The sequence below is a fragment of the Leuciscus leuciscus genome (assembly GCF_965113295.1).
Source record: "Leuciscus leuciscus genome assembly, chromosome: 2".
Taxonomy (NCBI): Eukaryota; Metazoa; Chordata; class Actinopteri; order Cypriniformes; family Leuciscidae; genus Leuciscus; species Leuciscus leuciscus.
Genome location: NC_138726.1, coordinates 49,085,947 through 49,112,055, shown reverse-complemented (window position 1 = coordinate 49,112,055; position 26,109 = coordinate 49,085,947). Strand labels below are relative to the sequence as shown.

Sequence of the window (26,109 nt, the reverse complement as noted above, 5' to 3'; positions counted from 1 at the left end):
ATTTTTCATATGTACCTTATTTTTATTGTTTTAAATTATTATTAATTATTAAATTGTTATTACTATTAAAATTAAAATATGGTCAACTTTAAGTAAATTCTTTTTACACAGTACAACAACCAAGATTATTGTAGTAAACTAAAGCTAAAACCAAAACTAAAAACATTAAAAAAAAAACATTGTACCTTGAAATAAAATAAATCTTAACTAAAAATAAAATATTTACAAAAACTTACACTTATATTTTTTTTTTATTATTATTGTTAAGGAAACATTTCTCATTTTCAATTAGTTTAACTTGTAGTAAAATAAATACAACTAAAATAAAATTAATATAGACAAAAAAGATAAAATGTAAAATATATTTAAATTGTTATTAATTTAAACTTTGAATAAAAAAGATAATAGTATCTCAACGAAACTAAAATAACATCGACAACAATTAAAGTACAATATTGCCTATAAAGTTTAAATTTACTTCATATTTAAATAGTTAATAATAAATAGTAGTAGTAGTAATAATAATAGTACTTTATAGCATAAAAATAGTATTTAAGTAACATGTACTGTACATACCTGATAACAGGTCATAGATGGGAACTGCTGAGCTGGTAAACTTTGAGGAACCGAAGGAGCCGCACTGAAGTTGCCAAACATGGTTGATGCGGTGACGACCTCGGCCTGGTTTCCACGATTTGCCTCGTCTTCACTGAATTCAAGCTGAGCAGACAGACTGGAGATGTACTGGATAGTGAGCCGTAGCGTCTCAATCTTGGTCAGGGTTTTTCCGGCAGGAGCCACTGATGGAGGAAGGTATGTCCTGAGATGCTGAAGAGCTTTGGTCAGATCCCTCATCCTCAGCTTCTCCCGTTCACTTGCGGTTTCCCGCTTCACTCCAGGGAATTTTGACCTTGGCCGCCCGGTTCTTTTGGGTGGCTGGCCCTTGTTCTTCTCCTGGGTGGTGCTGCTGTCGAGTGGGAAGACCTGAAGGATGTCGTGTCCCGCTCCGCAAGTGTATGCTGGAGGGGAGAAGCCACAGGAGTCTATGGAAGAGGTTGGAGACAGGCTGCTGCCGGCACTGTAGTAGCCCGCATCTGATACCCTGTAGCTCGGATCCAGAATGTTCTCGCAGCCAAAAAGGAAAGCGCTGTTGTCTTGGAGCTGAAGAGCAGAACTGGAGATATCCATGGCTGTAGAGTTGCTGAATGAGGTTGTGTTTGCTGGTGGACCATGTTCTTCCTGTATATATCCTCCGTGAGGTGCGAGTTGGCACCTCTGAGGATTCCAGTCAGTACTTGAGAGGAGAAGTGACACCAGAAGTAGGGGGTCTGTGGGAAAGAGCAGCTTCTCCAGCCTCAGATCTGAGGTGTGACGTCCAGAAACAGCCCGAGCACACAACCCTTGAAAGTTTAAATGATAGATAGATAGATAGATAGATAGATAGATAGATAGATAGATAGATAGATAGATAGATAGATAGATAGATAGATAGATAGATAGATAGATAGATAGATAGATAGATAGATAGATAGATAGATAGATAGATAGATAGATACTATAGTAGAGCAACTACACTGAAAATTTGTACTTCAAATTCATTTGTCACACCGGAAAATTATAAGAGGACCAAAAGAAAGCTAAAATGTGGTAAACTGAAAATACTGAAAAACATATAAGAAATACTGACCAGTTACATCACTTTCCCTTATAGATAAACATCTGAACCTACATCCTGATGCCCAGGTGATTTGTTAAAGGGATAGTTCACCCAAAAATGAACATTTTGTCATTACTTAACCTCAAGTTGTTTCAAACCTGTATGAGTTGAACACAAAGAAAATATTTTAAAGAATGTTGGTAATCAGAAAGTTGACAGCACCCAATGACTTCCATAGTAGAAAAAAAATACTATGGGTACCGTCCTGGTTACTAACTGTCTGGTTACTTTAAAATATCTTCTTTTGTGTTTAACAGAAGAAAGAAACTCATACAGTAAATGATTGTGAGTAAATGATGACAAAAAAATTTTTTTGGGGTGAACTATCCCACCTAGTACAAAGTGTTGAATTGTTAAATGCAGAACAGTGCTTTAGGCGCATCTATGCAGCATTTTCAGAGAAGTTTTGCTTTAGTGTAGCACTCTCTCTGAAGCTGACCAGCCATAATGAAGAACTTATATCTGTGCGTATGTGTATTTGCCTCATGAACAGTCCAGAGTATCTGGATATTTCGAGGTCAGTGCGGATAGCATGTTTGATTCAGATAACAAATCCAAATCCTCCACTGACTGACAAACACAGTAGCTCTACCAACAGATAAAACATAGTTGATCTGGCTTCTATCAAAATATGTGTGGAGAGGACCATGAGAAAAACACAATCAAATCACAGCCATTCCTTCAAGTTAACATGATTAACACCACTTTGATTGCATTCTTAGCTAGACATGAAATTTTGACCTCAGGGGTCTGAATATGACACCTTCTTAGGGCTCCTGTAGTGATGAAGCAGATGATGGTGGTGGACGAGATCAGTGACCGCAGTTCCCACAAACAGAAGTGTCGCATTTGACTCCTGCATCAACAGAGACACACATACACACAATTATATGCATTTTAATGTTATCTAAAAGGTTTTAGCGATGTGCTCAAAAAATGTGACCACAATTTATGCTTTTAAATGATTTTAAATGTCAATTTTAACTAGATTTAAGATAGTTTCTCAATGTGTAGTTTCTCAATTACAGGTGTGAAGTTACACCTCAGAAATGATTACAGGAATCCAAGTTCTCATGTATTTCAGCATTATTCCTGACAGGCATTCTGGTTTTTAGCAAAAAAAAAAAAACTAAACTTAATTGTTTTGGTCGTTCATTTAGTCTACACGACAACAGCGTTTTGGGGGCCTGAAAACACAAACTTTTGAAAACAGGATTCAAAGTGCAAGTTTTTGAAAACTATACCGTTATCATCACTGTGTAAACTAAAAAATGCAAATTTGTGGAAACGGTGACATCATGCACATGAGTATTACACGTTCAGTCTATAGGCGCATAGTTTTTCTTTACAAAGTGGCATCGCCAACAACTGGACTGAAGTGAATAATACAGCGTTTAGTCGTTTTTCAACTAATGGGGATCGTTTGGACAACGGGGTCGTCTAGTATGCAAAGAAAAAACATTTCAGTTTTTAGTACATCACTGCCCTGTAAACACTATTAGAAGAAAAAGTTCTATATAGAACCATTAAGGGTTCTGTCTGGTGCTTCATATATAGAACATTTGAGGGGTTCCCATCATGGGATCATTTTATGTATAGAACCCCATGAAACCTTTTTTTCTAAGAGTGTAGATTGCAGATATGGCATTAAAATGTAATAAATGTGATAAACCCGACTAACCTACCAGAATGAGAGGGTGTCATTTCTAACCTAATTTGGGGGATTTCCTCTAACTTAGTTTAACACCCATGTGATTATGAGCCGATTAACACGTGATTGTTACACATTCACACATTTTAATTGTGTATTTGCCTTCCAAGATGAAAGAGCTGAATGTGTGTATTTGACATTGGGATTTGCACATCAAATATCCCTTATTAGCTGCCAAAATAAACTTTGTGGGCTAATTCCACAACATACTGTAATTCACACACAACTGTTCTATGCATTTAAAATGCAACTCACTCACATTACTTAACGTGAGGGGGGTTTGAAAAGCTAGATTTGTGGCTAGACTTGGTGGCGTGAATGGCTTTTCACATGCAGTTGAACTTCATTAGCAACAATAAGCTTCACTTGTCACCATCTGAATACACATCACATCTGAAGATCATGCCTGGTGCTTTGATGGAATATACTACAACACACAAAATATTTTCCTTTCTGGTTATTGTTTTAGTTAAATCATCCAGGATGTGTCACATTTGCTTCGCTTATTATGATGCAGCCCTGTGCCAGATTCAATAGCTTTGCATTTACAGGATTCATTGAAACAGAACATATCAGACATTCTCTGGTTGCAAAGCATTTTAAACAGGGAAACAGATGTGAAAACATCTAATGAGGGTGAAATATAGTCTAAAAACTGGTACAAATCCATTATGAACCGTTTTTCCCCAATACTTTAGTTCTGCTCTTAACTTGTATTGTTTTCTGAGGGAGCCTGAATGTTGGGGAATGTATTAGTGCTTAGAATAACTTACTTTGGCAGTACCATGGTACAGTTGTGTATCATAGGGTAATATTTTGATATATATACCATGGTTCTGAATGATTACCATAGTATTTACAGCGCTCCAATGGACATAGAGAACACTGAAGAACACCAACTGGCGTACATGTCCAGAAACCTTGCCATTATATACACTACTATATTATGCTAAGGTTTGGGGTTGGTACGATTTTTGAATGTGTCTGAAATATATTAATTTACAAATATATATATTTTTTCTGTTTTAAAATATTTTAAAATGTAATCTATTTCGGTGATGTCCACTGATTTTTTATTTTATTTTTTTGCATCATTACTCCAGTATTCTCTTCTGTGTCACATGATCCTTCAGAAATCATTCTAATATGCCGATTTGCTGCTCAAGAAACATTTCTTCTGATGAAATGATGAAAATCTTTTTTCTTTTGCCTGATTCTTTCTTCAAAAGAACAGCATTTATTTTAAATAGAGTACAACATTTGTGTTTTTGTCAGTGTAAAGGTCTTTACTGTCACTATCGATCAATTTAATGCATCCTTGCAAAATAAAAGTATGAGGTGTATGTCCAAAAAACATGGTATTACCATAGTAATAGTGTGGTAAAAATATCCATAGTCTTACAACAAAATTGTCACAAAACAGTCATAAATCTACAAACTATAACTAGGCTATAATATTCACGCGTGAAACAACGCGGATGAAAATGTTTACTTTTTTGCTTTTGAATACAAGTAGCCTGCTGCTGTTCTTTTACACACGAAGACGTTACTGACATCTAGTGGCAGGTTTTTGGATTATCCTTGGATTTATCAAATTAATCCTGAACACGGGAGTAGTTGAGGAGCATGTTGGGAAATGTAGGCTATAGTTTTCCAAGCACGTTAGACATTTTCATGTTAGCTACTGATGTGTATTTGTTTGCTTTATGCCAAATATGTGCCATATATTAACTTACTCCTCTCTCTTTACTACATTTAGGTGGTAGAAACCCTAGTGACAAAATACTATTTGTGTCATATTATAGCTGAGTGACGGTATTATGGCTTCTATAAATATATAATTGACCACTATAATGTACATTTTATTTATTTACATTTATTCATTTAGCAGACGCTTTTATCCAAAGCGACTTACAAATGAGAACAATAAGCAGTTAAACTAACTTAAGCAGTTGTTTTATTTTTATTTTTTATTTTATAAATAGATAGAATAGAAGAGAAAGTGTTAGTATTACTGGATCAAGGGCTGCCGAAAAAGATACCATGCGTCTTCAGCCGTTTCTTGAATACGGACTCAGCAGCTCTGGTTGAGTTTGGCAGATCATTCCACCAGCAGGGAACAGTCATGGTAAAGGTCCGAGAAAGAGATTTTGTGCCTCTTTGAGATGGCACCACAAGACGACGTTCGCTTGCAGAGCGTAAGTTTCAGGATGGCACGTGCAACTTACAAGTTCCCTGGAGAATGAGCGCGCTCCCGCTTCACTTCATCTGAGGCAGCGATGTCACGCCATATTGAAAGCGCCAAAACGATATTGTTTGAATTTCGTAATAAAAAAATAAAATAAAAAAAAACAAGAAAGCTGAGGCTTTTGTGATTGTGTCCTCTTTGCTCCGTGATGTTTTTTTCACTGCATGAGAAAATGGACGTGTGGTGCGAGAGCGCTGAATGCGCGAGAGTTGGCAGCTCGTGTCTTTGAAAATACATAAAATAGCTAAATAAATATTAATATATTTATATGATTAAATACACAACAGAAAACTTTGTTAGGCTACTATTTTCTTGCTGCTGCAGTTGCCGCTACGTTTTGTTATAGCAAATGTAATTTTATAAAACTGTTAAAATGTTAATAATACAAAATGTATTTAGCAGAAATTATACTTTATATTTATTTTTAATAAACATATGTTTGCAACATTACTACAATGTTTATAACTATTTAGCCGTTTGTAGGCATTTTATTAACTGTAAACAGTTGAATAACCTTTTTAAAGAAATTGTACAGTCATTCAGAAGTAATTATAAGCACGAGGATACCATAACATTTTAATATAGCCTAATATTTAAAGGAAACAATAGCCTACACAACATAACAGACATTCTTTCTATGTCAGTGACGCCATAGACAGTATGACGTCATAAAAGAGTTCGATTATTTTATAACGTCGCGCGTAACTCTCCACACTTTACTCATTTGCTGAGTTTGTAGTTGCTTTAGTGTGATTGATACACAACAGCGATTCATTATGGGACACAGAAGTTCACGATTACAACCGTTAAAGGATAGCGAACAGGATCGCGACCTCCATCACCGTGACCGCAGACCAGGCTCAAACCCCTGCAGCACGGCGGAGAAACATCTTCCTCGTCGGCCCGACGAGAAGAATCCTGAGGGAGAGACAGACCAGCTTCCCATCTCTCATCTGAAGATGAACAAAAAGGAATTGGTCAACAAGAAAGACTTCATCCTCTTTAAGAGTCTCTATTTAGAATCCATCAAAAACAAGAGCTCAGATCAGGGCGAGATGATGAAGGATCAAGAGACGGAAACATCCAGAAGTAACGTTACCGACGGTAAATGACAACCATGTTATGAGAATATATATTTAATATGCTACATGAAAAAGTCACTTCATAATTTATACCTAAATGAGGAATGGAAACTTTTCTGCCCTGTAGGCTGGTTCTAAACAGACTTTTTTCTCTCTCTATAATAAAATAATTAGGCTAAGTAGGCTAACCTCAAAAGTGTAAAACTGAGTAATATTATACTCTGTACTTTAAAAATCCTACTTTAAAAGGTGAACAATTAGTAATTGACTTTAATATCAAAGAATCGCTTTTCCTAATAAATCAGTTTTATTTATATATAGGCTATATATATATATATATATATATATATATATTTTTTTTTTTTTTTTACCAGTTAGTGGACTGTTAGCTAACTTGTGCTGATATTCTCCTCTTTAGATCAAAAGTCTCTACAGTCCATCTCTAGATCTGTAGAGGTCATTGACCTGAAGGAACCTCCTGTCGACGATCCTGAAGTCCTTCTGGCTGAGCCTCTGGTTCAGCAGCGGGAAAAAAATCCTACTTTAAAAGGTGAACAATTAGTAATTTACTTTAATATCAAAGAATCGCTTTTCCTAATAAATCAGTTTTATTTATATATAGGCTATATATGTATATATATATATATATTTATTTATTTTTTTTCAGTTAGTGGACTGTTAGCTAACTTGTGCTGATATTCTCCTCTTTAGATCAAAAGTCTCTACAGTCCATCTCTAGATCTGTAGAGGTCATTGACCTGAAGGAACCTCCTGTCGATGATCTTGAAGTCCTTCTGGCTGAGCCTCTGGTTCAGCAGCGGGAAAAAAATCCTACTTTAAAAGGTGAACAATTAGTAATTTACTTTAATATCAAAGAATTGCTTTTCCTAATAAATCAGTTTTATTTATATATAGGCTATATATATATATATATATATATATATATATTTTTTTTTTCAGTTAGTGGACTGTTAGCTAACTTGTGCTGATATTCTCCTCTTTAGATCAAAAGTCTCTACAGTCCATCTCTAGATCTGTAGAGGTCATTGACCTGAAGGAACCTCCTGTCGATGATCCTGAAGTCCTTCCCGCTGCTGAGCCTCTGGTGCAAGAAGAGCTTCAAACTCGAGTCCACTACGGTCCAGTCCGTCCGACAGCACGTGAAACGCCTCCTCTCCGTAAGCTTCAAACTCGAGTCCACTGCACTCCAGTCCGTCCGACAGCACGTGAAACGCCTCCTCTCCGTAAGCTTCAAACTCGAGTCCACTGCACTCCAGTCCGTCCGACAGCATGTGAAACGCCTCCTCTCCGTAAGCTTCAAACTCGAGTCCACTGCACTCCAGTCCGTCCGACAGCACGTGAAACGCCTCCTCTCCGTAAGCTTCAAACTCGAGTCCACTGCGCTCCAGTCCGGACGACAGCACGTGAAACGCCTCATCTCCGTAAGCTTCAAACTCAAGTCCACTTTGCTCCAGTCCGTCTGACAGCACGTGAAACGTCTCCTCTCCGTAATCAAGTGAACATGAGACCTGAGGGTGAGTTTCTTGCCACAGTCCCCAACAATAATCTCACAATATCTGCAAAGCACCACTAAACATTGTCTTCTTCTCTTCATCTTTTAACAGACGACATTTGCTGCCGATATGCAATTGGCCGTAAGCTGGGGAAAGGTAGATTTGGTGACGTCTATGAAGGCACTCGTTTGGCGGATGGCCAAAAGGTTCGACTTTTTTTTTTAACTTACCACTACTAGTTTAGCAAATTGTTTTTGATCTGAATTATTTCTCATCCTTTGATATCTCACTTTATCCTATGCAAGACATCTTACTGTGTCATATATTTACTATTTAAGGCTCTTCTTGACCTTTTAGGATTTCAATTTTTGCTTGAAATTTATGATATGATCTCTACACACATTAATTGGTTTTTGTTTTGTCCATCAGGTGGTAGTGAAATTTATCCAAAAGACAGAAAGCACAGAATGTATCAGCATTGTGAGTAGTAGTGATTTTTCAGCAGACAAACTGAGTTAAATCCCTATTTAAAACCATCTGACATCATATAATGTTTCTTTCTTCCAGCCTGATCATCCCAAACCCCTTCCCAAAGAAGTCGCTCTGACAATCCTGGCCAGTAAAAATGGTCCAGCAATGGACATCATCAAGCTGCTGGACTGGCAGGACCAGCAGGACTTCTTCGTCATGGTCCTCGAGTATGTCTCTGACTGCATGGATGTGTACTGCTTTGTGGAACGCAGCGGCTGCATTGACGAGGAGTTTGCGAAGCACATCATGTGGTCGGCAACACTAGCCACTGATGCGTGCTGTCGCCGTGGAGTTTACCATGGAGATATCAAATTAGAGAACCTGCTGATAAACGTTAATAACGGCAGTGTCAAACTCATTGACTTTGGATGCAGCGAGCTCCTGACAGGATCTGCCTACACGACATACTCAGGTGTGTATTAGTTCTCAAAACTCTTGTGAATCAGTTAACTCAACACTTGTATGCTAATGGATGCTGAGAAGACATGCTGTGCTAGAGACTTACACATCAGACAAACACTCTTTCCTCCAGGCACAGATTTGTACTGCCCTCCCGAGTACAGAATGAAGGGCGAGTTTCACGGAAAGCCGGCGACGGTCTGGGCTCTGGGGATCCTCTTGTTCAGAATGGTGTGTGGAGACTTTCCAGATACTTTCGACCTCTACAGGACCAATATGAACACCTGGTACAAACCTGGCTTGACAGAAGGTGATTTGTTTATTACTTCAAGTACAATTCTAATGCAAAACTTCATAGGCTTTAAAGGAGGTGGCTGTATGGATAATGCAGGAATTTGTCCCGGGTGTCTGACCTGAAGATCTTACAGCTTAGAATGATGAAAGTAGAGCGGATGTAAAGTTTACGGTAATAATCAGACGTCTCTCCATCTTTCTCACAGAATGCTGCCAATTGATCTGCTCCCTTCTGCAGCAGAAGCCAGAGCGTCGGCTTGAGCTGCACAGGATTATTCTACACAAATGGTTTTAAGTATCCCGAGCCATGGGCTAAAAACTTTTTTTTTTTTTTTTGGTTGTTTTTATTTGTTCCAGGTGTAAGATTGGTCACAGTCACTCCAGAAGTGTCGGTTCAGCTGTGTGTCCGGCGGACTGAATCGACTGGACTCTGACAGGGGCGGGGCCAGAGGGGTAGCACATTTTGTGACTTGACTAAGTAACATTATCTGAGAAAAATGCATTACTATTTATTCAGGGACCAACAGACAGATAAAGGCAATAGGACAAATGAAAAGGTAAAAAAAATAAATAAAAAAAACTAGGAGGTTTAACTGTACTGAATATATCACCACAATGTATGCCAGCATTTTCTTTGATATCTAGGAATAACTAACATGTATTAACTTGGTCATTCATTTTGGATAAGTATTCAAATATATTTTTAAAATTATATATTTACCTGCATTAAGATATTTTGAACGGCTGTCTTTTCCTAGGGACTTTACTTGGTGACAAACCTGGAGAGGATGAGGCCCCATCATCTGCACTTCAGCATTCAGCAAGTAAAGGTATATCTAGTTCATGTTATTGCTAAATCATAAGCAACTAATACCTATCTAATGTTTGCTTAAACATAAGACCAAGCAAATAGATATTTGCCTAGATAATAGAGCTGCACACCATTTTTTTGTTTACAAAAATAACTAAGTAAAAAAAGTAACTTCAGCTTAATATATTTAACTTAGTGAAGCTAGTATTTTTGTAAAACTCATATATAATCAACTTCTACTTAGAATGGTGTAGAATTTACTGCCGTAAATGATCGGAGTTAGATTCGATTCGATACTTCCCGATCCAATCGGGACATCCCCAGAAAAATATAGACAAAAAAATAATAATAATAATAATATAACTAATATCTAACTTTTTGATTTCATTATGTAATATACCATTGTGTGATCAGACACTTCACCTGTTTGTGACCAGTCAGATCATGAAGATGTGGATGAAGAGGAGCCAGCATGTTGGACTCCATATTGCAGCGGCAGAAGAGGCTCCACATTGTTCACACCCCACACCGTCCCAACCACAAGGTTTTTAACCTTTAATCTTACATTAAGGTTGATAACAAAAGCTTGAACAAATAGTGTATCACTATAATATGAGACACAGATGCAATTTTTTTTAATAAGGAATTGAGCATTAATATAAATCAACAACCATGTATCACTGGTAGTTTTTAAAGCTGAATCTTTTTTACCCTCACAGATATATCAAAGTGTCTGGCGTTATTCACCCCGAGAAGACTGGATATAGACCTTTCCTGCATAGTGGAACTGTGTCTGTTCCTAGACAGGGTAAGCCTGTGCCCGTTCGTATTATCCGTGATACTGGTGCCGCTCTATCATTTAGACTCACCTAAAGGATTATTAGGAACACCTGTTCAATTTCTCATTAATGCAATTATCTAATCAACCAATCACATGGCAGTTGCTTCAATGCATTTAGGGGTGTGGTCCTGGTCAAGACAATCTCCTGAACTCCAAACTGAATGTCAGAATGGGAAAGAAAGGTGATTTAAGCAATTTTGAGCGTGGCATGGTTGTTGGTGCCAGACGGGCCGGTCTGAGTATTTCACAATCTGCTCAGTTACTGGGATTTTCACGCACAACCATTTCTAGGGTTTACACCTGGCACAGCCTCTTTTTCCCATTTGTAGTGGAGATGAGTGGTACCCGGTGGGGTACCGTGTTGTGGCTTCACAAATGCTTTGCTGCATACCTCGGTTGTAACGAGTGGTTATTTCAGTCAAAGTTGCTCTTCTATCAGCTTGAATCAGTCGGCCCATTCTCCTCTGACCTCTAGCATCAACAAGGCATTTTTGCCCACAGGACTGCCGCATACTGGATGTTTTTCCCTTTTCACACCATTCTTTGTAAACCCTAGAAATGGTTGTGTGTGAAAATCCCAGTAACTGAGCAGATTGTGAAATACTCAGACCGGCCCGTCTGGCACCAACAACCATGCCACGCTCAAAATTGCTTAAATCACCTTTCTTTCCCATTCTGACATTCAGTTTGGAGTTCAGGAGATTGTCTTGACCAGGACCACACCCCTAAATGCATTGAAGCAACTGCCATGTGATTGGTTGATTAGTAGGGGTGGGCGATATAGCCTCAAAATTATATCACGATATTTCAAGAATATTTGCGATAATGATATTTATGACGATATAAAAAAAGGAGACAATTTTTTTAATTACATTTATCTCACCTAAACGTTTGCTCACTCATTGTGTTTTTACAATTGGGTAATGTTGTTTTTAAGAGTTTACACAACACAAGGAAGCTTGATTTCAGTCTTTGAATTAAATTGAAAAAAAGTAGCAAAAAATATATACAAAATAATAAAGATACAAATAAAGAGAAAACTTTTTGGGTAGGTCTAACACTATTCAGAAATACTACAGAAACTGAATAAGGTAATCAAATGTAAAATAACACTAGTCCTGAGTCCTGACTAAATTAAATACATAGGCTATTCATTCTGATTCCTTACAATGAAAGCTATCTTTTGTTGTTTTGATGACAACATTAAAGGGATACTTCAGGATTTAGCATTAAGATTAGTAGAAAACCTGTAGTATTTTCGAATTACCTTGCTTTCCACCCTCATATCCCCCTAAGACAAGAGATTTATGTATTTTTTGTCTGGAAAAAATCCTCCGATGACGCAAAAATCGTCTTTTTGCGTCATCGGAGGATTTTCTGGGCAGAGGCTAAAGACTACAGCCAGTAGAAGGCGTTGTTACGCATGTTTTCAACCCGCCCATAGAGGGTGGGATCTCACTCACAGAATGTACACACAGTGTCAGCCGTCTTTCTTTGGAAGCTAAGCTAGCAGGCTTTTGTTCTGTGAAGAAAGCTGAGTAGTAGGAGAAAGCTGAGTAGTAGGGGTTACCATCCTCTTTTTCCCGGTCCGGCGGGCGAGATCGTTCAAAATGTCCGGGATTCGGCTTTTGCTTTCTGCAGTCGCCATTCATTGTTTACATGCACACCTTTTGTTTCAATCTAACTGAATTCATTCCAATTGGTGAATCTGAATGTAGTGTTTACATGAACGCTAAACAAGTGATCGGTTGATGTGCGTTTTACCATTGCTAAGAAAATTCCCGCTCCTCCGTGAGAGATGCGAGACCGGCGCGTCTCAGTAATGACGCCACCGGCCTCGCGCCATTCTCCCGCGGCCGTCAGCCTCGTCCTGCTCGCCACAGTAAACATGATGAATGGCGACTGTAGAACGCAAAAGCCGAATCCCGGACATTTTGGGCGATCTCGAAATCCCTGGCAAACTCATCACGGAGTCTCAAATAGTAGCCAAGCCTTGTTTTCAACTGCGCTCTCTTACCGGTAGGCGTGGCTTGGGAGTGGCCTCCTAGGGCAGCGAAGCAAGTGCATTCTGGGAGTTGTTGTCTTTCATCCACATAAGCCAAAAATACATTTTCTGGCTTTTCTCAGTCTAGAAAGCTCCAAATTCAAAAATGTCTTCACATTTCTTCTACAGACACATATATGGTTGCTGTCACTTTTAGAGCTAGTGCCCGGATCCATTACTGTTATACTGTCTGTAGGGTTGGGTACCGAAACCCGGTTCCAATAGGGAACCGGTTCCGACGTAAACGGTAGTATCGAGACCGAATAAGAACGCAACTTTTGGTGCCTGATTTCGGTGCCTGACTTTTTTCACCGCCCCCTATAAAACATCTCGCGGCACGAATGATCCAATAACAAAACATCTAAACAACATTAAGTGATCAAAGTGCTCTTTGCCGCTGCGATCAGTGGCGCGGATACAGTGTTTTCTCTTGTGGCTCGCGCACACCGCACTTTCTTCACTCGGACGCGCGCTTCAATACGTTGCAGAGATCGATCTATTTATGAGGCGTCGTCTATATGAGTATGTGTGCGGAGAGTTTGTGTGTGCGTGCCCGCGTCTCAGATGAGTATGTGCGCGAGTTTGTGTGTGTGTGTGCTCGCGTCTCAGATGAGTATGTGCGCGAGTTTGTGTGTGTGTGCTCGCGTCTCAGATGAGTATGTGCGCAAGTTTGTGTGTGTGTGTGTGTGTGTGCGCTCGTGTCTCAGATGAGTATGTGCGCGAGTTTGTGTGTGTGCTCGCGTCTCAGATGAGTATGTGCGCGGAGAGTTCCGCGCGTCTCGTGTGTAGGGTTGGGTATTGGTTGGGTTTTATCCGATACCAGTACCTACTAGGTATTTTTCAAACGGTTCCGGTGCTTAAACGGTTCTTAAACCGGTACTTAAGAAAATGAAACCGCACACACTTTATAAAAAAAAATAATACCTGTGTGTGTTTTCTGAAAAAGATTTTCTGATTAAATTAAAAATTGTGCCGTTTAAAAGGCTACTGATGTAGCCGAAAACACTTAAGTTAAGATCAAAATTTTGTCTTCTCATATTATTTATATATATTATATATATATATATATATATATATTATATTACGTATTATATATTATAGACTTTTACAAAACAGAGAAATATCTGACACTGAGCAGAAATATTTAACACACATAGTATAGCCTCATATAAATATACTTGATATACTTCATACTTGATATGCAAGATTTGCAGTTGGCATTAAAATACTAGACTTACCCGAAGAGGAACACTGCAGCTGAACTTGAACTTTAGTCAAGAGTGTCAGAGGTTGCCTATACTTCTGCGTTGAACTGCCGCCGTAGCTACGTCGTAGGCTGTGTGTAGCGCGCGTACCCTTCGGCGTACCCTGACGTGCACCTCTCCAAAAATGTAACAACGCGTCAATTCTACGCGGACGCAAGCGCTGTGATTGGTCTGCCAGAACCCGTCCCTCGAGGTTTCACATGCTCCCTAGGTGCGCGTCAACGCGGACAACAACGCAGAAGTATAAATTAAAACCAACACGTTGCCTACGGCGTATAGGCTCCAGCGTAGGTCCGACGCAGAAGTATAATGAGGCCTTTAAATCGAACTTCATTCACGCACACATAAAACGCTTGCATACACATATACTAAAGCCTGTTTTATGCTTCTGCGTCGAATCGACGGCGTACCCCCGCAGACCCCTCTGCGTCGCCGCGAACCCCTCTCCGACCCCTCCGCCGTAGCTCGACGTTCACCTCCAAAAAATTGTAACTACGCGTTTACGCTTCGAGACGACGCAAGGGCTGTGATTGGTCAGATTATACATCATTTCCGGAGTGTAGCTTTTCCGGTTTCCCCCTCCCGCTATCGAACGGTTGAACAACCATAACAAATTCGCCAATCCAAACCGGAAAAGCTACACTCCGGAAATGATGTATAATCTGACCAATCACAGCCCTTGCGTCGTCTCGAAACGTAGACGCGTAGTTAACATTTTTTGGAGGTGAACGTCGAGCTACGGCGGAGGGGTCGGAGAGGGGTTCGCGGCGACGCAGAGGGGTCTGCGGGGGTACGCCGTCGATTCGACGCAGAAGCATAAAACAGGCTTTAGTATATGTGTATGCAAGCGTTTTATGTGTGCGTGAATGAAGTTCGATTTAAAGGCCTCATTATACTTCTGCGTCGGACCTACGCTGGAGCCTATACGCCGTAGGCAACGTGTTGGTTTTAATTTATACTTCTGCGTTGTTGTCCGCGTTGACGCGCACCTAGGGAGCATGTGAAACCTCGAGGGACGGGTTCTGGCAGACCAATCACAGCGCTTGCGTCCGCGTAGAATTGACGCGTTGTTACATTTTTGGAGAGGTGCACGTCAGGGTACGCCGAAGGGTACGCGCGCTACACACAGCCTACGACGTAGCTACGGCGGCAGTTCGACGCAGAAGTATAAATAGGCAACCTCTGACACTCTTGACTAAAGTTCAAGTTCAGCTGCAGTGTTCCTCTTCGGGTAAGTCTAGTATTTTAATGCCAACTGCAAATCTTGCATATCAAGTATGAAGTATATCAAGTATATTTATATGAGGCTATACTATGTGTGTTAAATATTTCTGCTCAGTGTCAGATATTTCTCTGTTTTGTAAAAGTCTATAATATATAATACGTAATATAATATATATATATATATATATATATATATATATAATATAAATAAATAATATGAGAAGACAAAATTTTGATCTTAACTTAAGTGTTTTCGGCTACATCAGTAGCCTTTTAAACGGCACAATTTTTAATTTAATCAGAAATCAGAAAATCTTTTTCAGAAAACACACACAGGTATTATTTTTTTTATAAAGTGTGTGCGGTTTCATTTTCTTAAGTATCGGTTTAAGAACCGTTTAAGCACCGGAACCGTTTGAAAAATACCGAGTAGGTACTGGTATCGGATAAAACCCAACCAATACCCAACCCTACACACGAGACGCGTGGAACTCTCCGCGCACATACTCATCTGAGACGCGAGCACACACACAAACTCGCGCACATACTCATCTGAGACACGAGCACACACACTGTACACACACACACAAACTTGCGCACATACTCATCTGAGACGCGAGCACACACACACAAACTCGCGCACATACTCATCTGAGTGAAGAAAGTGCGGTGTGCGCGAGCCACAAGAGAAAACACTGTATCCGCGCCACTGATCGCAGCGGCAAAGAGCACTTTGATCACTTAATGTTGTTTAGATGTTTTGTTATTGGATCATTCTTGCCGCGAGATGTTTTATAGGGGGCGCTGAAAAAAGTCAGGCACCGAAATCAGGCACCAAAAGTTGCGTTCTTATTAGGTCTCGATACTACCGTTTACGTCGGAACCGGTTCCCTATTGGAACCGGGTTTCGGTACCCAACCCTACAGACAGTATAACAGTAATGGATCCGGGCACTAGCTCTAAAAGTGACAGCAGCCATATATGTGTCTGTAGAAGAAATGTGAAGAAATTTTTTAATTTGGAGCTTTCTAGACTGAGAAAAGCCAGAAAATGTATTTTTGGCTTATGTGGATGAAAGACAACAACTCCCAGAATGCACTTGCTTCGCTGCCCTAGGAGGCCACTCCCAAGCCACGCCTACCGGTAAGAGAGCGCAGTTGAAAACAAGGCTTGGCTACTATTTGAGACTCCGTGATGAGTTTGCCAGGGATTTCGAGATCGCCCAAAATGTCCGGGATTCGGCTTTTGCGTTCTACAGTCGCCATTCATCATGTTTACTGTGGCGAGCAGGACGAGGCTGACGGCCGCGGGAGAATGGCGCGAGGCCGGTGGCGTCATTACTGAGACGCGCCGGTCTCGCATCTCTCACGGAGGAGCGGGAATTTTCTTAGCAATGGTAAAACGCACATCAACCGATCACTTGTTTAGTGCTCATGTAAACACTACATTCAGATTCACCAATTGGAATGAATTCAGTTAGATTGAAACAAAAGGTGTGCATGTAAACAATGAATGGCGACTGCAGAAAGCAAAAGCCGAATCCCGGACATTTTGAACGATCTCGCCCGCCGGACCGGGAAAAAGAGGATGGTAACCCCTACTACTCAGCTTTCTCCTACTACTCAGCTTTCTTCACAGAACAAAAGCCTGCTAGCTTAGCTTCCAAAGAAAGACGGCTGACACTGTGTATACATTCTGTGAGTGAGATCCCACCCTCTATGGGCGGGTTGAAAACATGCGTAACAACGCCTTCTACTGGCTGTAGTCTTTAGCCTCTGGCCAGAAAATCCTCCGATGACGCAAAAAGACGATTTTTGCGTCATCGGAGGATTTTTTCCAGACAAAAAATACATAAATCTCTTGTCGTAAGGGGATATGAGGGTGGAAAGCAAGGTAATTCGAAAATACTACAGGTTTTCTACTAATATAAAGCTTAATGCTAAATCCTGAAGTATCCCTTTAATGTTGTCATCAAAACAACAAAAGATAGCTTTCATTGTAAGGAATCAGAATGAATAGCCTATGTATTTAATTTAGTCAGGACTCAGGACTAGTGTTATTTTACATTTGATTACCTTATTCAGTTTCTGTAGTATTTCTGAATAGTGTTAGACCTACCCAAAAACTTTTCTCTTTATTTGTATCTTTATTATTTTGTATATATTTTTTGCTACTTTTTTTCAATTTAATTCAAAGACTGAAATCAAGCTTCCTTGTGTTGTGTAAACTCTTAAAAACAACATTACCCAATTGTAAAAACACAATGAGTGAGCAAACATTTAGGTGAGATAAATGTAATTTAAAAAATTGTCTCCTTTTTTATATCGTCATAAATATCATTATCGCAAATATTCTTGAAATATCGTGATATAATTTTGAGGCTATATCGCCCACCCCTACTAATCAACCAATCACATGGCAGTTGCTTCAATGCATTTAGGGGTGTGGTCCTGGTCAAGACAATCTCCTGAACTCCAAACTGAATGTCAGAATGGGAAAGAAAGGTGATTTAAGCAATTTTGAGCGTGGCATGGTTGTTGGTGCCAGACGGGCCGGTCTGAGTATTTCACAATCTGCTCAGTTACTGGGATTTTCACACACAACCATTTCTAGGGTTTACAAAGAATGGTGTGAAAAGGGAAAAACATCCAGTATGCGGCAGTCCTGTGGGCAAAAATGCCTTGTTGATGCTAGAGGTCAGAGGAGAATGGGCCGACTGATTCAAGCTGATAGAAGAGCAACTTTGACTGAAATAACCACTCGTTACAACCGAGGTATGCAGCAAAGCATTTGTGAAGCCACAACACGCACAACCTTGAGGCGGATGGGCTACAACAGCAGAAGACCCCACCGGGTACCACTCATCTCCACTACAAATGGGAAAAAGAGGCTGTGCCAGGTGTAAACCCTAGAAATGGTTGTGCGTGAAAATCCCAGTAACTGAGCAGATTGTGAAATACTCAGACCGGCCCGTCTGGCACCAACAACCATGCCACGCTCAAAATTGAGCGTGGGGGTGAATCACCTCTCGGGGTGAATCACCTTTCTTTCCCATTCTGACATTCAGTTTGGAGTTCAGGAGATTGTCTTGACCAGGACCACACCCCTAAATGCATTGAAGCAACTGCCATGTGATTGGTTGATTAGATAATTGCATTAATGAGAAATTGAACAGGTGTTCCTAATAATCCTTTAGGTGAGTCTAAATGATAGAGCGGCACCAGTATCACGGATAATACGAATGGGCACAGGCTTACCCTGTCTAGGAACAGACACAGTTCCACTATGCAGGAAAGGTCCATATCCAGTCTTCTCGGGGTGAATAACGCCGTCAGAAGTATTACCATTAGGTTTTGAACAGAAGCCACCCGAAATCAACAAACAACCCAAAGACAACCTGTCTTTCCAGAACAGGACAGTTTGCAATCAAATGATCGGCAGTCTTACAATAAAAACAAACTCTATCATCAAACGAAACGATGATTTAGGAGAAATGATTCAGGGGAACAGGGGACACAGAAAACGAGCACCAATCCCGCCTTTTAGATGTAACAACGGTAAATTGGTTTCTTGAACATGACAATGAGTTCACTGTACTAAAATGGCCCCCACAGTCACCAGATCTCAACCCAATAGAGCATCTTTGGGATGTGGTGGAACGGGAGCTTCGTGCCCTGGATGTGCATCCCACAAATCTCCATCAACTGCGAGATGCTATCCTATCAATATGGGCCAACATTTCTAAAGAATGCTTTCAGCACCTTGTTGAATCAATGCCACGTAGAATTAAGGCAGTTCTGAAGGCGAAAGGGGGTCAAACACAGTATTAGTATGGTGTTCCTAATAATCCTTTAGGTGAGTGTATATTAGAGGAGTTACTGCCATTGTCTGAGCAGACCGCTACCAGTAGTGCTGCTTTAATCTGTGGTTTTGAAATGGGGAATTATGGAGGTTGCGTTACATTAAGTTTAGTATTTGAACTGAATTAGTAGCGGGTGATGTGATGGTGGGTGTTCGTCCATCTCTTCCAATCCCTGATGTAACCTTCGTTTTAGGTTCATTCAGCTAAATGATTCAGCTGGAAGTAGTGTGTGGAGTTGTCCTAATGTGCTACCTGAAGTTGTATTTGTGCCACTGGTTGCTCCTACTGATGACTGTGTTCAGAAGTATCCTGAGGTTTTCTCAGCATGCGCAGTTACACGCGCAGTTACACGCTCTATGGCCAAATCTGCTGATACTCTGATTTCAGATGAGGTGGATTTATGTGATACGTTCATTGCAAATCCTAATTTATCTGAATTGTTTGTTACCTCACAGGAAAAACAAGAAAGAGGTGCAGTATATGTTAGACAAAGACATTGCGGAGCCTAGCTCCAGCTCCTGGAGTTCGCAATGTTTGCTCGTTGGTAAATCTGACGGCACTTACCGTTTTTGTACTGATTACCGGCGTGTAAATGCTGTCACGAAAACTGACTGTTATCCATTGCCAAGAGTGGATGACTGCGTGGATCGGGTGGGTTCTGCTGTATACGTCTCAAAGCTCGATCTATTAAAGGGGTACTGGCAAGAACTGACAGAACGTGCTACATACATTTCAGCTTTCGTGACTCCTGATGCATTTCTTAATTATAGGGTGATGGCTTCCGGGATGAAAAACGCTCCCAGTACTTTTCAAAAGCTTGTTAAAGGGTTAGTTCACCCAAAAATGAAAATTCTGTCAGTAATTACTCACCCTCATGTTGTTCCAACCCCGTAAGACCGTTCATCTTCGGAACACAAATTAAGATATTTTTGATTAAATCTGAGAGCTATATCTCACTCCTCCATAGGCTTCTAAGACACTATAACTTGCTGGCCCAGAAAATGCATTAAAGACATCGTTAATATAGTGCAAGTGACTACATTGGCTCAATCTTAAGTTTATAAAGCGACGAGAATACTTTTTGTGCGCAAAAAAAATAAAAAAATAACGACTTTATTCCACTATTCATTTCCTTCTCTCTGGGCCTCGAGTTAGTTCACGTAGTGTTTTAGCGCAGCGCGTCTGTGTTGTACGTCACACGTATGCTCACTATTGTCCGACGCTGGTCATGTGTGTGACGTGCAACACAGAAGCGCTATGCAGTTACAATACGTGAAAAAACTCGAGGCCCAGAGAGAAGGAAATTAATAGTGGAATAAAGTCGTTATTTTTGTTGTTTTTTGCGCACAAAAAGTATTCTCGTCGCTTTATAAACTTAAGATTGAGCCACTGTAGTTACTTGGACTATATTAACGATCTCTTTAATGCATTTTCTGGGCCAGCAAGTTATAATGTCTTAGAAGAATCTTTTTTTTTATATTTATTTTTATATTTTCTTTATTAACCCTTAATCACTCTTTGGGGTCAGGCCCCAATGGACTTTTCCTTCATTTTTTAAAAATGTTACCTTCATTTCAGAGGCATGAAACACTGTGACTTTTCCTACATAATCTATCTAAACATGCACAAAAAAACTGGGCTTGATTTGGTTGTTCTAAAGGTGTGTAAACAAAAATTTACCTTTTAAGGTGTTTGGGGTCAAAATGACCCCACATTGAAAATGAATGGGAAAATTTTAAAAATGACTTTTTTTTTGTTTGTTTGTCAAAAAAATTAAAATAAATCCATTATAAATCTGAAAATTTCTACAAATAAACCAAGGTCTGGTCCTAGAGCATAAATAAAAAGTAGAACGAACTTTCAATCTCATACACACACACACACACACACACACACACACACACACACACACACACACACACACACACACACACACACACACACACACACACACACACACACACACACACACACACACAAATGTATGTGACTGCAACAGAGAGCATTTTTACAGAAATTGGCAAATAAAATAAACAAAACTGGCATAAATCGAAAAAAAATTACATTTAAATCAAGGTCTGGTCCTAGAGCATAAACATAAAGTGGAACGAACTTTCTCTCTCATACACACACACACACACATACACAAACACACACATGTATGTCACTACAACAGATAGCATTTTTATAGAAATTGGCAAATAAAATCAACTAAACTGGCATAAATCTGAAAAAAAATTTCCATATAAAAAATGTATATTTCCTTATGCAATCGCTCTTTAAAAGTTTGGGGTCAATCTGACCCCAAAGATCTTAAGTGTTATCCTTTTTTAAGAGTGATTAAGGGTTAAATAAACAGAAAATAGTACACACTTTGCTGAAGTGATTGTTTTGAAAAAGTATTAGAAATTATGCAAAACATAGTAGGCCTACTTTAGCCAATGTCCAAAAATGACAAGAACAAAAGAAAGTATTTTAATAATACATGTTTTATTATAAATGCATATCAAATATAGTTTTGTATTTACAGAGAACAGACATGGATAACACATACAACTTAAATTATAACAATATCAGGATTAACTCGGGTTCACATTTATTGCTTTCACAAGATAGGATGCCAAAACATCCACATCAATTTACTGTACACAAAACAGTAGTAGGTATCATTTTTGCTTTGGATGTGATGGAGAGGTTTCTGCTGTCAGCTCCAGTAAGCTTGAGGAACAAGATGATAGCCTAAGTTTCTCCCATAAACCTGAAATAGAGGATAGAGAATTGCTTGAGACATCGCACATCTAAAAAAATAAATAATACAATATAATGTTAAACTTTAAAATTCAATTTTAAAACATATTCAAATAGAAAACAGTTGTTTTAAACTATAATAATATTTCACAATATTACTGTTTTTAATAGAGTATAGGCCAGGTACATATTGGCCTACAATAAAAAATTTAAAAAACTATTATACTACAATACATCTACAATTTAAAAATATACATTATTAAAGTATTATTTACATACCTGGTATGTCTGTGTTGATTGAGCACACTGTTGTGACTGGAGGAAGCCGTCTATATTCGCAGAGACGTTTTGGTCTGTTAAATGTTGCTGTGGATGCTGATCCACACATTGCACTGTATGACTTGAGTTGCCCTCATACTGTCCATCCCAGTGACCGCAACTCTGTCCCGGCCCGACACAATCTCCAGCCATAGACCTGCACTGAAAATAGCCAACGATCTCTGGCGAATATGAGCAGCCGCTTGAGTCGTGCTTCCTGTGGGTCACTTCTTCTTCACTCAGACCCAGCTGAGCTGACAGAAACGAGATGTAGCCTATGGTGAGCCGTAGCGTCTCAATCTTGGTCAGGGTTTGGCCCACGGGAGCCACGGACGGAGGCAGGTACGTCCTGAGATGGTGGAGGGCTTTGGTCAGATCCCTCATCCTCAACTTCTCCTTCTCACTGGCGTTCTGCCGTTGCTCGCTTGGGTTCTTCAGCCTTAACCTGCGCTTTCTCTTGTCGACACATGTCGATTTTACTGATTTGGAGCATGCAGGCTGGGTCCGGTGGGATGGGGAGAAGCCCTGGTCTGTCGAGACGGTGTCCGGAGAGGAAACGCTGTAGAACTCCGACTCCGAGCTTGAGTAGATCCACTGGTTCTGCTGGCTGTGGCTTTCCATATTGTGACTCTGAGTGTGAATGAAGGCTGGACTGAGGGCTGGAGGTTTATATGTGGGACTCAAGAGGTGCGAGGTGACACCTCTGCAGGCTTACGGTAGCCATCGCTGTCTCTCAGACCACAGGACTCGGCCTGGATCTGTCTGGGAAAGGCTTGGAGAGGCCACAGGAGCAGAGGTGTGAATTTTGACTCCTCTTCAAAACAACAAACCAGTGCAGCTATTCTTCCAGTGAACTGATCTTGTACATCTGACCAAACAATGTATGGTTTCTCTTTAATCTATTGTAATGTATCTATGAAATTCATCTCTGATAAATCACCCAAAAAATATAAAATTCTGTATGTGTAAAAAGCACTGTCTCACATACAAATCTGTCATAAAGCAAAAAATACAGCAATCACACCAATAAACATCTAATGTTAAAATTTTTAAGAAATTAATCATTTTATTTAGCAAGCATTAAATTAATGGAAAGTTACAGTAAAGGCAAAATATTTAGGCTATACTTCAAATAAATGCTGTTTTTTTAAAACTTTCTATTCATTAAAGATTCCTAAAACAAATGCTGCTTTGTTTCCACAAAAATACTGTTTTCAACATTGATACTGATATGAAATGTTTCTTGAGCAGCAAATCAGCATATCAGAAGGATTGCTGAAGGATCATGTGACACTGAAGACTGAAGTAATGATCAGTTTTTGATCAAATAAATGCAGCCTTGGTGAGCATAAGAGACTTCTTTCAAAAACATTTAAAAAAAAAATCATACCAACCCTAAACTTTTCAACGGTAAGTAACAATGTTTCAATAGTAATTTTATATGTTTAGTTTTAGGTCAAACTAGAAAGGTAAAACATTTGAGCTGAGTCATTTGATAAATTCCACTAAAGTAAGCAGCCTTTTATATATTATATTTAAGATACAGTCCCACTCCTCAACCCAATAATTCAAAACCGCTGCTAATTGTCTGTATGGGGTTGTATTTCAAAGAGTTAAGCAGAGTAACTGACCTTGATGCTTAATGATGCTTAATAAACTCCATTAGCAGATTGCACTTGAGGTGTGACATTCACACAAACTGGCGACCAGTTTTGCAGTTTAGTGGTCGTGATAGTCATTCAGAGATTCAAAGTGATAATGAGAAAAATATATATATAATTGATTTATCAGTGTAGAGTAAGAAATAACCTTTTTTATAAAATAATTGTATTTATATAGTTTATTTCATTTTATGAAACCAACTCATTTTATATTTTAAATAAAATTAATGTGAAAATATAACATTAATTTATAATATGCAGACTGCCGTTCAAAAAATGTGAGGTCTGTAAGATTTTTTTACAGTCTTTGAAAGAAGTCTCTTATGCTCACTGCATATTTTTATTAAAAATAGGTAAAAACAGTTATATTGTGAAATATTACAATTCACAACTGTTTAAATTAATCCTTCAGAAATCATTCTAATATTGAGCACTGACTGAGCACAAGTTTAGTTTAATGTATTTATTTAGATTACAATAGATTGGATATTTTAATTATTTAGATTTAATCTATTTAGGTTTAGTGCAAAAAAAAAAAAGTTCAGTTAAATATTTTAATTTAATCATGAAATCCTGATAAATTTTTTTAGGGTTCTATGATTAACAGAAAGTTCAAAAGAGCAACATTTATTGGAAACAAAAATATTTTGTAGTATTATAGCCTAAATGTCTTTATTGTCACCTTATCGATTGAATGCATCATTGCTGAATAAAAGTACTCATTTATTTAACATAGAATAGCCTACACGGTGTCTCAGAATGAGTTTATAGAATATAGTACCCTGGCGTGTGCTTGTTAGCCTGTTGCCATGTGGTTGCTAGGGTGTTCTGCATGATTGTTGAGGTAAATGCTAGGCGTTTACTTACTGTTTTGATTCCGTATGAAACTACTGGAGACCCTTGAACGCATGTCGAAACAGGAATGCCAGACAATTCAATGTGCAGAAGCCCGCATGTCCCCAGTTAACATGATCTGCAGTTGATCCATAACACCTGGTAGAATGTGTGTCATAGCGACGGCGTTAGTGGTCGCGAGACTGCTTGAACATCGACGCAGAAAAATAAAGTATGTAGCCTAAGACATTATGCGCCAGAGAATGAGAGAAACAAGCGTGAAGCCATATTTAGAATTTTGTAAATAATCAACATTGTACGGTTTGAAGGATGTCATAACAAATGTCAATAGACCGGTAACATTTTAAAACAAGCGGTTCATTCATTAATCCGTAAGATCTTACCTTCATGCTGTGGAAATAAACCTGAAGACAGAAAACACAGCGCTGAAAATGGGCTAGGCTAACTAAGTAACTTTTCTGTCATCTTTGCAGGACTGTGAAATGAAGAATGTGCAAAGTAACATATTTTAGCAACTGTGTGAAAGTGAATAGCGCATAACAGGCACAATACCGTCCATAAACATGAATATCTATTGGTCCAATATGCGTCATCATTTTAAAATACCTCTGTTTTCACAGTCCACACTACAACTTTTTCAAATCCACTTTGGAGAACGTTTTCAAAAAGCTTCGTTTTCAATCATAAAAACACCGTCTCAGTGTGGACGGAAGGCCAAACCGGAGAAAAAAATATGCATTTTCAAAAGAAAACGTATTAGCCCAAAGACTCTCAACAAAAACTAAATATCAAAAGACCAGATTATGAACAATAAATGAGCGGCGAGTAGGCTATATTCGATGCCACTTTGACTCTACGGGACTGTCCTGGATGTGTGTGAATAAAATCACACGACTAAATCAGTCTCACCGAACAGCTTATCCATATTAGCCATAATAATGAAATTTCCAAAGATGTTATCATGTCAACCACCCTTGGTTTTTT

The 26,109-nt window shown here is 39.2% G+C and overlaps 2 protein-coding genes across 3 annotated transcripts in view; one reads left to right on the top strand and one right to left on the bottom strand.

Moving 5' to 3' along the window:
- The window catches only part of mespaa (mesoderm posterior aa), a 259,472-nt gene that overhangs the window by 1,987 nt on the left and 231,376 nt on the right, over positions 1 to 26,109 (bottom strand). Inside the window, exon 2 of one of the 2 annotated variants that reach the window (XM_082157730.1) lies at positions 577 to 1,555. In XM_082157730.1, the coding sequence (XP_082013856.1) occupies positions 577 to 1,188 (612 nt within the window). In that variant the 5' untranslated portion in view covers positions 1,189 to 1,555. Of the gene's footprint in view, positions 1 to 576; positions 1,763 to 26,109 lie in introns of those variants that run through there. The other variant, XM_082157729.1, reaches the window with a different exon arrangement.
- LOC309491477 (serine/threonine-protein kinase pim-3-like) lies at positions 8,135 to 9,935 on the top strand. Its single transcript, XM_082160832.1, has 6 exons — positions 8,135 to 8,293; positions 8,384 to 8,478; positions 8,702 to 8,752; positions 8,840 to 9,215; positions 9,336 to 9,512; positions 9,703 to 9,935. Exons 1-6 carry the CDS (start codon positions 8,281 to 8,283, stop codon positions 9,789 to 9,791), a joined length of 801 nt encoding a protein of 266 aa, XP_082016958.1. The 5' UTR covers positions 8,135 to 8,280; the 3' UTR covers positions 9,792 to 9,935.

Bases quoted from the DNA above. Each gene is read 5' to 3' on its own strand.
- LOC309491477 (XM_082160832.1), top strand. The intron at 8,753-8,839 runs GTGAGTAGTAGT...TCTTTCTTCCAG, and splicing joins GCACAGAATGTATCAGCATT to CCTGATCATCCCAAACCCCT. The intron at 9,513-9,702 runs GTGATTTGTTTA...TCTTTCTCACAG, and splicing joins CAAACCTGGCTTGACAGAAG to AATGCTGCCAATTGATCTGC.